This window comes from Populus euphratica, unplaced genomic scaffold (genome assembly GCF_000495115.2).
Source record: "Populus euphratica unplaced genomic scaffold, PopEup_1.0 scaffold35.1, whole genome shotgun sequence".
NCBI lineage: Eukaryota > Viridiplantae > Streptophyta > Magnoliopsida > Malpighiales > Salicaceae > Populus > Populus euphratica.
In genome coordinates, this window is record NW_011499860.1 from 2452801 (window position 1) to 2466180 (window position 13380).

Genomic DNA, 13380 nt, shown 5'->3' on the forward strand with positions numbered 1-13380 from the left:
ACTATCATGATTGCTCAACCAACGGCGTGCATCCTGGAACAAGCTATCTCAAACAGAATAGGTACCAGTATCCACTATCATGATTGCTTGCAGTGAACTTCTTACTGACCGCCAAACCAAAAAGTTCTATCCTGGGGTCAATTCAACATAACTAGCATGCTGTTATCTAAATTCGGCGCTTCCTTGGGAGGCGGCATCCATTATGCGGACGCCGAGTATTATCTTCTATATGTTTGATAGGACTTAGACCACCCTTACCATAACCTTCTGCAAAGCTGGTGATGGCTAGCCTTTTCTTCTTAAAGTACGTGAAACCATTCACCCTCATCACAAATGATTTCAACCCCAGCTGTCTTGCCGCTTGCCCAACATGTTCTGCAGTTGCTTCAGCAGCATACCGAGAGAGTTTTGCTCCCCCTTGCAGTTTTTGCAACCATCCTGCTGTCATCGAAGCATTTTTCTTTTTATTTCCCTTAGAATCTGTCACTGCAACAAAGGTATTGTTACGTTTTAGCTTCATGAACACAAAATCATCATTCAGCTCAACATGGTACTGAGGAAATCGGGAACCCTCTTGCTCTATTACTCCTCTCACAAAGTCCATTGGCCTGGAATTTCTCCCACCTGCATAGAAGTCAGGCCGGGGACCTCTCTCCATTTCAAAGTCTCTCTGACCAGCAGAGAAGTTCATAGACCTGGGATTTCTCCCCATCTCAAGGTTGGAATTCTGCATGGAACTTCTCCCCATCTCAAAGTCTCTCCGACCTGCAGAGAAGTTCATAGACCTGGGATTTCTCTCCATCTCAAGGTTAGAATTCTGCATGGAACTTCTCTCCATCTCAAAGTCTTCCCGACCTGCAGCAAAGTCTTCGGGGTTGGAATCTCTCCCTGTTTCAAAGTCTTTATGACCCATGGAGTGGATGAAACTTTGAAAACTCAAAGCATATGGAACGGTAACATCTTCCTTGGAAGTCAACAAACCAAAACTCATCCCAAAATGTCCAGAATGCCATGATGCGTGTCTCGCATTTTCTCCTCTGGCAACATCATGAATAGACCAAAAACTACCTCCAAGTCTCTCTAAACAGCCTGCATGATTGAACAACCTTTCAATTGCTTAATAACATCATTAAAAACATGTTGAGCAGTGGAATTCTAAATATGCATCTTTCTAAACTATGTAAGGGTAGCTCATAACATTTTTTTTTTCCCAGCTGTTGCTTCCCCAGAGACCATTTTATGGTCACCAACCCTGTTTTTTCAATCGACCCATAGTTACATAGTTTCCACAAACACTTACTTCAAACACATAGAATCTATGGCATAGATCCAAGGTTAGGGATGCTGTTCAGCCACCAACGATTATCGGATTGGCAGTTGCTTCACACCAACTGTAATCCTTCTTGGGTTCTTTCACTAGACCATTTATCTTCAGTATCCAAACAACTATTTTGGTATCTATTAATTCAAAGTTTTGAGAAGAAAAAAACACAAAATTTCAGTACATGAAATTGCATAATGAAATGAAATAATTTGTGCAAATCAAGATCATTAGGTGATCGCCAATTTGACAAACTAAGGACAGCCCATTTGCTCATCCACATCCGAGGCACTCAAGAACTCTAAATTTTAAGATCAAAGAAGCAAACTTTGGCATAAGAGATCAAATTAAATCTAAATTTAAGATCAATATAACAAATAAAAGAAACCCAAATGAGAATAGCTCAAGGAAAGACTAACTAAATCAGAAACCTTAGCAATCATTTCATACAAAACATTAAGTATCTGCTCCAAGTATACTTCATTAAGACACAATTATGCAAATGATCTGTTCAAATCAAGTAAACCAACAGACTAATTGGGTGGGGAGAGAGAGAGAGAGAGAGAGCTTGAGCTTGAGCTTGCCTGGAGGGGCGGCGTGTCTGGAGATGGAGCTGAAAGTTCCACGAGGAAGTGAAGCAGAAATAGAACCAAGCGCGCTTCGAAGGGGAGATAGAGATTGCATTTCTTTCTTTCCTTCTCTTCGAATTCGTTTTTTTCTGGTGTCCCTGTTCTTGTAGGGTTTTGATGGTTTCAGTGATGAGAGGGAGTCGCTGTTTAATGACGGGCCACCCATTTCATTTTCTTTTCAGGGGTTGGCCCAGCTGTGTCCTTCTCTTCTCTTCCATTTTTTTTTTTCAGGTTTTCATTTTTTTCTCAAAAAAATAAAAAAAAAACCCATTAAAAAACCATTTATTTTCTCTCTCTTAATAAAAATAAATAAATTATGAGTCTAAATTCAAAATAAATAGATGATTTTATTTTTTTAAAATGAAAATTAATAAAATGATATAAAAAGAATTTTATAGAATTTCTTGGTAAACTTAAGTCTCTAAAATGGGAAAAACCTTAACTTAGTCCCAAACCTACATACCTACACTCTCAATTGTATCCCAAACCTGTAATTTTTTTAGTTAGATCCTCAAGGTTTCCTGAATTTCTCAATTGGATCCTTTCATTAATTTCTTTTTATATTTTACCATATGCATCAATCCTTGTGGAAAATAATTTACAAGTTTTGCTGCTATGAAAAAACAGATGAAAATTCACAGCACCGAGGCTGCTCTCATCCAGCAAGGTTCGCATTTCAGAAGATAGGATCAGTAAACAATCTCATTTTCTGGAAGAAAATCTCATCTAATATCTATTTAAAAGGAAAATAGGTGGGATCCAACACATTTCTCAGGCTTATCAAGAGCAATGGCTCATCTTTATGGCTAGTACCGGTACTTGGTAACATGGTGGCGCAGCCACAGGTCATACATGACCATATGAAATGCATCATATTTTACTGGAGATAAGTTCCACTGAAAGTGCTTCTGGACCTGATTCAGTGAATTCAAGAAATTTACAAGCAAAATTTAATACAATTCTCAGAAGCATTTTCCAGAGTGAATTTTACTGACAAGTGAAGTAGATATACCATGAATGTGTGATTCTGCAGAGATTCATATGTTTGCTTTGGTATATCCTGAAGGATTTTCTTTAGCGAATAGACATCTTTCTCCTTCAGTATTACAGAAAATTTCCTCCAATCAAGAATGTCGTTGAATGGTAAATCATAGTAGTCAGATAAGATAACTGCAGAGAGATCCAAATAAAACCATCAAGCTGCAAATTCAGAAAATCCAGTGCTGAGAAGAGATGAAAGAAGAACTGATCTATCACCTGGAATGCACCCATAGTGAATTGCGAATGCTATAAAACCATCAAGCTGAGGGCCTCCAGGACAGATGCAAAACTTAGAATTGTAGAAATCCTCACGGGCTTGCCAATGTCCTTGTTCAATACTAGTAGGCCAATCTCTGGCTTCGATGTAAAGTTCTGAGTCATACTCCCAGGTGAGGTACAGCTGCTCTCTTATATAAGAATCCTCAACACCACTCCAGAAACCCAGCATAGTCCTGAAACATATACATGCTGTTTAGCTTTATGGTAGTTATGTTCCTGGCATGACAGAATTCATCGGGTTAAGAAATAAAAGTTGCCTGTTCTTTTCTATATTTCTGGCTTCAGTATAAGCATATGGCTGCACACTTTGTGGGAGGGAAACATCCTTATGAGGAACATATTTACTATTATAACTAGGAGAACACATGAGTCCAATTGAGTTCTTTAAACGGTCAGCAATTCGTGCAGTAGCAGCCACATCAACTTCTGAGCAGCTTACAAAGAAGTGATCGGCACCTAAAGTTCGGTTCCAGTAAGGGTACTTGGAAATAAGGAAATTGACAAAATCCTGAACAGCAATAGCCCTTTCTTTCTTGGATTTTTCCTGGGCATAGAATTATGAATATCAGAGGCATTGTATAACGAATCAGAGAAGCATGCCAATGTACGGACAGCGATGCTTAAGAAAATGAACTAAGAAAGCAATCTGATACTGCGAAAGAAAATGTAATTAATCTTCTTTTTTCAACTAAATTCATCATCAAAAGTTCAAAAGCCTCCCTATAATTTAATTAGTAATAAAGAAAAACACTACAGCACAAGGAAAACCATCATCACCAAAATTTGTCCATCCAAGATAACTTCTTGTAATCAGAATTCAAGAAACACATCTGCTAAAATCTCTTTTTTAATCATATTGATATACCTCAGGAGACATCGAATGACAATAAATAGGAATGAAGAAAAGGTGAGCCTTTTCAGGATCTTTGGTCAAGAACTGACTGTGATTGAGATTGTGATAGAAGTATCCTTCACCCCTAAAGCAGCCAAGCACCGTTGGCCTATTACAGGCAGTAGAACGCTTGTCTGTGTTATGGGGATACACAAAGATCTTGAAGTTCTTCTCCATTTCCTTATAATCCTTTTTGAAAGCGTCAGGAGTATGGAAGAGTTCAGAAAAGATTTCTGGATCTGTAGCATTTTCTTTCAATGACCGCGCCAGCACCTATATATGAAAAGGCCTAATCTTTAAAGAAAATATAAATGAATAGTGTAGAAAATGCAAGAAAATGAGGGAAAGCACAAGAAGAGAAAATACGAGAAAGCGAGTACCTGAAGAGAACTTGGGAATTGAGGGTGATATATTGAGAAGCAGATTGAAAGAATAACCAAAAAACAGGAAAGTCCTCGTTGAAGATTGTTCATGATGGTTTTTTCTTGGGAAAATTTGAAGAGTGAAACTTGCCAAATATTTTATTAGGCTCGAGGAGTAACAGTGTGAAGGCTTATGGTCTATATATTGTGCTTTTTATCTAGAGAAATGGAGGGGGAGATAGAGAAGAGGATTGGGTTAGAAAGTTAGTTAATTGGAAGGGAGGGAGGGAGGGAAGGAAGGAGGGAAAACAGTGGCAGTTGGATTAGTTAGTTGAAAGATACTCCTTGTAGTCTCTTCCAATCTGCAATGCTGTTAAATTAACTGAACCAAAAGGATGCGCAATGTAACGTTTTGAATTAAAGAGATAAGAAAAGGCTATAAAGCCCAGAAGATATAAATATAAAAATAAATAAATAACGGGTATCATGATAATTCAATAAAATTTAATAAATATAAATAGAAAAAAAAAAGAAAAAAGGTATCATGATAATTTAATAAAATTTAATAAATAGAAATAGAAAAAAAAAGAAAAATTAAAAATTAAAAGTGAAAAACTAACGAGAAAAGAGAAGAAAAAAAAAGAAGACAAAAGGAAAATTAAAAGAGAAATAAAAAGGAGTTGGAGAAAACATAAGTTTAAAGATAAAATTATGAATAACTATGTATTTTTTATGCTATGAATTTATGTTTTGGTTGAATGTTAAGGTTTTAAAAATTGTGTTTTGAGTTTATTGATGAATTAATTTAAATATTATAAGATTGATTGTTGTGGGTAATGAATTGGTAGTTAAATCATGAGATAACAGTGGTTAATATGTAGAAAGTTTGGTTTGAGGTTGAAGATGACACAATTTTGGTTTGGTCCCTCAATTTATAGAAATTACAATTTAGTCCCCAAACTTTGGGAAATTACAAATAGATCCCTGGAGCATATTCCGAGATTCTAAACAGAATAAAAGATGAATTATGGGCAGAATTCCTGTATAGTTATGAAATTTTAACACTTCAATTTGGTCCTCTAATTTGACAAAAAATTACAGTTTTACCCTAAAATTTGGAAAAATTCTAGAATGGTCCCTGGAGTATAATGAGATATTGTGGACAGAATTGAGGATTAAATATGATCAGAATTTCAGTATAGTCCCTGGAGCCTTCAATTTGACAAAAGTTACAATTTGACCCTTTAAAATATGATAAATTTCAGATTAGTTCCTAGTTGTAATATTACCTTTTGCATATTGGTTTGATGAATAATTGAGTGTTATTTAGTGAATTAGTACCAATGTTTTATTTTTTTTATTATGAATTAGATTTCAGAAAATCGTTAAATTTTGAGTTTTTGAGAAAATTAACTAGTTAGTTAAAAAACATATAGGATTATAGAATATACCCTTATATAAATATATTAAATAGGTTAAATGTTCTTTCAAGTCGTTCTTGAATATGTCTACTTTGTATTTATATAATCCTGATATTTTACTAGCACAATGTCAATATGATTTGTTTTTGTGTTTGTTTTTAACTTTTGTTTATTTTTTAGTAAGGTAAGTGGATAATTTTTTATATATATGAGAAATATTATAAATATTTGATTTATTAATATGAATTGGATCGTGTTTCTTGATAATATATATGCTGATTATTATCTTTATTATAATAAAACATGATTAATTGTTGAATCTGAATTCTTGATATGAACCAATATATATTTTGAATTGACTTCTGAATTAATAGCTCCTCATTTGATTAATAAATTGAGCACCGAGATATGAATATGTTTGTTTGATTATGATAAATTGAGCACTAAGATATGAATATGTTTGTTTGATTATGATTATAAACCTATGGTATACCAGTCAGAATATCGATACTAATAGGGTAGTGCTAGTTTTTGAACACATCATATCTACACCCTAGTTGGTCAAGGGAGTCACCAACCTGTGTATATAATGAGTTTTATCTTATGATAATCTTGTTATGTCCTATTTAAGGAACTTTTTTATAAGAATCTAAAACCAATTATATATATATATATATATATATATATATATCTCATTGTTCTATTATCTTGTGTGTATATATTGAAGATTATCTATTTATTAAGTTGTTAAACCTTATCCTCTCATTATTTATCCTTTTTAGGTTTATAGTTTGATAACAATTCATTTTTGTTAGACCTTTAGAGCTTGTTTTTATTGTTGTAGTTTGTACATTTTTCTTTATATCTAGTTAGTATTTTAAAACTATAAAATTATATTAACTCTTGTATTAAAAAAATCAAATTGTTTTATAAAAAGTTAATTTTGTTATTAATAACATGTTAAACTTTGATTGAGTGAAGATAAATTTATATTTAAATTTGAGTTCAAACTTTGAAAAAAAACCTTATTTATATACCTTATTTATATACCTGTCATAGATGCAAGATTCAGGTCGATCTATGACAGGTATGGGCTTAAATTGGGCACTGAAAACTATCACTACTCGAGCCTGAAAGCCCCTTTCAGTATGGGGCCGCACGGCAGTCTTTGCCTCTGTAAAAGGCAGAGAGTACTCTGCAACCAATTTATCTCGGCAGCTAAACTATGAATCTTAGGGCTGGGAGGCAGGGTTGTTGCTTTGTACTGTATTCAACACGTAACGAATGCTATCTTTATTCATGTCATCAAATAGTTATAGACCATCACAAGATGGATAGTATATTCTCTGATAGAGTAAACTAATTTGTTCACAAATAAATGGTTCTTTCCCTTCTCCATAGTACAGGCTGATCTTGGATAACCACCGTGTTCTATAAGAGATTGTTGAAGTTTTTGTTGTTACACTGCCTGCCAGCTATCTCATCTTAGGTATAAGATTTAACAGTAAAATCTTCATGAATATACCTTATCAAAGCAATGGATGACATTAAAACGGGTCAACTTGACAGAAAAAACTGAAATCCTAATCGATTCCCACCAAGAAAAATATGAAACATGAACTCAAAATATTATGTAATTATCATGGGTATTGCCATTGGGGCCTTTCTGAGAAAGCAAAACCAGGGGCTTAAGCCTAATGAGGGCATTTATACGGTGATTCAGTTGTTTGATAAGGGACAACAAGTTTGCTGGTTCAAGCACATCCTGCTTTGATCACCTCTCAAATCATTCTGGTATTTCATATAACGCAATAGAAGAAGGTTATCGAGAGAAATGTCAAGTAAAATGACCACGTTGGGAGATTTATCTCTATATATAGTATTCCCAAGTACTCTGCCAAAAAGGATAAAATCCACAGCACCGAACCTTCCAAGTTTCAGAAAATAAAAAAAAAAGTTTCAGATAATAGAAATTGTAAAAATGATTAGAAAACAAGAGCCTGGGAAAGGTTCATTTGGCACCTGTTTGGAAAGAAGTTATTGCGGTAGGCATATCGCCTCGGAGATACAGGGTTTTTTAACATTGAAAACTTGAATGGATCAAAGGAAAAGCTACATCTTTATGGCACAAAAGTTTCAGTAACTCAGTATTACTTGGTAACTTGGTGGCGCTGCCAAAGCTCATACATGACCATGTGAAATGCATCAAGTCTGACTGGAGGTAGATTTCACTGGAAGTGCTTCTGGACCTGATTCAGGAGTACGGAATTCCATCCTATCAAGTTTTAACACAGTATGAAGAGGACATTTGAAGTAGAGGGATTGTGAGGGAAAAACCTGTGGGCGTACCTTGATTGTGTTGGTATACAGTGCTTCATATTCTTGCTGCTTTATGTCTTTAAGGGTGCCCCATGGATCAAAGATAACATTCTCCTCGGGTATTACAGCGAACTGATGCCAGTCAAGAACGTCTTTGAATGGTAAATCATAGTGTTCAGACAAGATAACTGCACAAAGTTATACGAACTTCTTAGGAAACAACGGAAACACAACACTTTAAGATACCATACCAGAGAAGAGATGAAAGAAGAAGAACTTGTATATCACCTGGAACGCATCCATAAATTACGACTGCTATATCGCCATCGAGCTGAGGGCCTCCAGCACAGATGCATAACTTAGACTTGTATAAATTTTAATTTGTGGTATGACCAACGTCCTTTTTCAGTACTGGCTTTTAGTCCTCCTTTGATGTCCGTTTCTGTACCATAACCCCCCCAAGCGTGGACCAGCCTCTTTCTAACAAAAGAATCAGTAAGAACTCTCCAGAAAGCTAGTTTAGTGTAGTTCTGCAACATATACATGCCATTCAGCTAGTGTTGTTGTAATTGATATGAAACTACGTAGTTATATTCCTGATATGAGGAATATGACAAACATGTTAAATTACGTTTTCGAAGTCTTATTTCCAGCAGAAGAAACATCAAATGGCTGCACATTTTGTGGGAGGGATACATCCTTATGAGGAACATATTCGTGATTATAAGTTGGAGAACACACGAGTCTAATTGAATTGTTCATAAGATGAGCAATTCGTGCAGTAGCAGTCATATCAATGTCTGCACAACTTATGAAGAAGTGATCGGCACCTAAACTTCTGTTCCAATAAGGGTACTGGGAAATAATGCTCTTGACATAATCCTCGACAGCAGTAGACCTTTCATCCTCGGATTTCCCCTTCACATAACAACATCAGTGGCTTAGGACAACGAAAGTAGTGAACTGCTGAAGATGTTCCAGCTTGTACATTTTGTTTGATATCTCTGCATCATCCTGAACAGCAAAGATAAGCAACATTTTCCCTAGATTCCTGGTTTCTTGAGTTAAAAGCACATAGCACTACTTGATTCGTATACAAAATTCCATATACAAAATTTACTAATACAAAAACCATAATGCCATTTTAGTGGTCTAGTATCACTAACTGTATCTTCGCGCCAATTTATTTAACAATGATTAAAAAAAAACATTTATTCTCTGAATTATCTTAAATTACTGTAAACAAAATCCTCACATAGCGCAAGAAATCCTAAAAACCTAAAATTTCAACTTAACCATAAAATTAAGAAAACAATAATTGGTACTCATTAAAATAAATAATCTATCACACCGAAGTTACAAAATCACAATCAACACATTAAATCTATTAATTTTTCTCACGTCCCAAAAACAAGTACAGATAATTAAAAGCTTTCTGGAATCAGATTTGGGTTATTGCTGTTACTGATCATCATCTCCTGCATGCTGAGAAAATGACAATGTGCATGCAAAGAGTATGTTAATGGGTGAAGGACTTAAGAACAGTTTCCAAGCTGAACAGCATGCTTCACATTTCTATATCATTTCATAATTGCTGTGTGCATTGAGCGTTTTGCTTAGATTTATAGTTATGTTGAAACAAGATATACCGAACATGGAATCTTGAAAATTGACAGATACAGTATAATTCAAAATTGATGTAGCTCGATCTGGCCTTCATATCTAAGTTCTAATGACTGGTTTACTTATTTCCAGAAAAATGAAATGGATAGCATTTTATTCTTATTCATGTGAATGCAGATTCTCATACATTCATGAGAATCTTTCTTATCTCAACATTCTCTTGGAATTACAAGAAAAAAAAAGGCTAAGTGATATTCGAATGCGAAGCAAACAATCAACCCTTGGGGGTAAAGGCAGTGCTTCTTTTGAATTAAATGGAGTAACCAATAACTCGGCAACTTAGACCGACCCCGCAACGCAGAGCCACTGTCCTACAAAGAGAGCATTGCAGTTGAGATTGGGGTTGATAGCATCAAAGGATGCAGCTGTCAAATTAAAGGACTGTGCAATGGCAAAACAAGTGTCTCCACTAGCTGCTCCAACCACTTCATCACATTCTGGGGTACTTTTGGCGGAGAAACCAGCAGCTGCTCATCAGACATTGTTTAACATTTGAAAGAAAATGAAGTCAATATATTTCATGAAAACATAAGTTAATATTTACAAGGGATTTTCAGAACAAAGTAATGCTATCTAAAGTACTTACTGCCATGAATGCGACTTTCAGCCATGGAGATAATGAGGAGAAAGGAGAGCACCAAGACTGACCTCAAAACAGAGGCTGATATGCTGTTTCCCTGGGCCATTTTAAGGAATGTGTTTTCCTTCCTCTCTAGTGGATATTCAGTTTATACTTTTCTGTTTTGTGGGTTGCGGACTCTCATGTCTAGCACTTGTGTTTATACTACAATGTTCCATTGTTAATGATGAAACCAAGAAATAAATCCAAAATTGTTGTTTTTGTTCTCACAAGGGGGCCGGCGCCGGCTACTGTAAAATTTTGATACTTCTCTTGTGATTCTCTTAATTTGACATAATTTTTTTTTTCCTATGCGTCCAATATGTTTTACTATTCAAATAGCCCCATGCAGTGGACGTTAAAAGATTGCATTGAGACAACTTATAGCTTGTGTTGGATCAGATCATGTTGAAACAACTAGCCCGATTTTTCATTTTGTTCATTATTTTTATTTTTACACGAAGGGCATGAATGATTGGCCAAGCGTTTGTGCACAAGACTAGCTAAATCCTTTGGTTGAGTGATCTTATCTTTCAGATTGCGTTGGAAAATCTGCCTTATCTATAGATAATGATCATCAGGAATTAATCTCATCAATTCAGTTAGCCGACCTTAATTTGAGAATTCCGAATTCCTTAAGGAATCACGAATCCTTTTCTAACCAGGAAAACATTGGTCAACCGATATTCTATGCCTATAAATCAACAAACAAAGACTCGTATATTTCCACAAACCCTAGCTGCTAGATTCACTGTCTTCATTAGCTTCTTCGTTTTGTCACAAACCCCACTGCCCTTCTTCCTCTCTCAACTCAATCATGGAGAATCCCATCAATTACAATTTTATTGTCAGATTAAAACCCAAAACATATAGAAACTCGCAACATGTCAATATTGACCAACTACCAACAACATTCCCTGTGAACTTCTTGCTTTACAAGCGAGAGATCTACTCTCTTCATGGGGTGTATAGAAGACCCGAGGCCATAAGCCGCAAAATTATTCACATCTCGGTTGGAGATTCACCGAGTCATCACATTAATGATTTCAAAGAGATCTTGACCGACATGGGCATCCCTGAAATCAAGATATCACAGATACTATTCGAAATTACAACGAAGGCGCATGGCATTGATACGTCTAACGGCGTATTCATGTTTGTCTCAATACGGAAGACAATCTATCAAGAAGCTAGACTTCGTAATGAAGAAGATGATATTGCTAGAGCTGAGAGGGAGTCAATGGAGGTTGAGGCAAAGCCAATCCCGGCCACCAAGTCATCTATTGATGCATTGGAAAGGGTGGTTTTGGACGCCTCGGCGTCAGCGAGAGACTGCACTGTTTGTATGGAAGAGATTGACGCAGGGAGTGAAGCAATTCGGATGCCGTGCTCGCATGTCTATCACTCAGATTGCATTGTTAAGTGGTTGCAAACTAGTCACATGTGTCCTCTTTGCCGCTATCATATGCCCTGTGAATACTTGTGAACATGATCATCATCAGCACCAACTAGCTTTTCTTTGTCCTGTTTAGGTTTTACCAACTTTAAAATACTCTTGAGGATTGGATTGTATGTTTGAAACAATTTTATCAATTATTAAACTTTGATTTCATCACTTTTATCAGTTATTAAACTTTGATTTCATCATTTTTTTTTTCTTTTGTTAATTATAGCTGTAATTAAAAATTGCAAAGTTGGCTAAAACATGCATATTGCAGCTTTACCTGAGAATAGCTAACAAGAAGCCAGAAACTCATAAATGAATGGATGAATCCAGGCGCAGGGCAGCTGTCAAAAGAAAGAAAGATCCCAAAATATATACTTTGATTGATTGTTTTTTGTTTGCTGTTGGAAGAAAAAACCAAACAATCCCCATACCATTAGGAAACCAATGACCACATGTGCATTATCAAAACAAATGACGAGAAAAAACACCACTCCGACCTGATAAGCTTCGATTTTTCCTTACTACCAGAAAAATATTTATTTCTAGAGTTTTTTTTTAAAATAGAATTGTTTGATATTAACTTAATCATTAAAGAGTTGTTTTAGAATGAATTTTTTATAGGTATTAAGCATAATTAATTTTTTAAATTTCATTAAAAATATAAATCAGATTGACAGAATTAAAAAATTAATAATCTTATCTCAATTTCAGCTTCGCCTTCATGCCCATGAAATAAAATCATACAATCACCGTGCCAACCACTCTTGATTTTACTTTACCTGCTCTAAACATGCATGGAAGTAGATTATTAGAACCTGGATCTGCTCATAATCTATGGAGGACTGAGTCTTAAGAGAAAACGAGTTGAAGTGTATAAGCGAGAAAAGCAGAAGTTTCATCGTCAGATTGCTAACAGGTCACTTGAAACTTCAGACGTTCCATTTCATTGGCTTTTCGATATTTCATAACATTGCAGCCCTATCATACATAGAGAAACATTGAGCAATTGTCTTGAAACCTTTTGAGGAGAGGAAGTGTCCCAACCCGAATCCCGGATTCATGACCGGTACATAGGCAAGGTTCCCCTCCAAGGTTCCATACCTATACGAACCCAAACTTACACACAAACTTATCCTAACTCAATCAGAGTTCAACACAGCATTAATAACAAAATCAACTTCATAATATAATTGAATTGTCTTAATACAAGAGTTAATATAATCTCATAGTTTTGGAGCACTAATTAGGCATAAAGGAAAATGTACGAATTACAATCAAAAGAGCAGGTTCTGAAGGTCCAACAAAAGTGACCTGCTATCAAGCTATAAGCCTGAAAATGATAAATAATGAGAGTGTGAGTTCAACGA

At 35.4% G+C, this 13380-nt stretch overlaps 2 protein-coding genes across 2 annotated transcripts; one reads left to right on the forward strand and one right to left on the reverse strand.

The window, feature by feature from the left end:
* Positions 1-48: 48 nt before the first annotated feature.
* NFD3 (Ribosomal L18p/L5e family protein) lies at positions 49-2120 on the reverse strand. Its single transcript, XM_011024775.1, has 2 exons — positions 1906-2120; positions 49-1089 (listed from the first exon to the last, which is right to left on the reverse strand). Exons 1-2 carry the CDS (start codon positions 2114-2116, stop codon positions 167-169), a joined length of 1134 nt encoding a protein of 377 aa, XP_011023077.1. The 5' UTR covers positions 2117-2120; the 3' UTR covers positions 49-166.
* A 9114-nt stretch (positions 2121-11234) lies between these two features.
* Positions 11235-12103, forward strand: LOC105124667 (putative RING-H2 finger protein ATL69). Its single transcript, XM_011024776.1, has one exon. The coding sequence runs from the start codon at positions 11384-11386 to the stop codon at positions 12050-12052; it is 669 nt and encodes a 222-aa protein (XP_011023078.1). The 5' UTR covers positions 11235-11383; the 3' UTR covers positions 12053-12103.
* The last annotated feature ends 1277 nt before the right edge of the window (positions 12104-13380 follow it).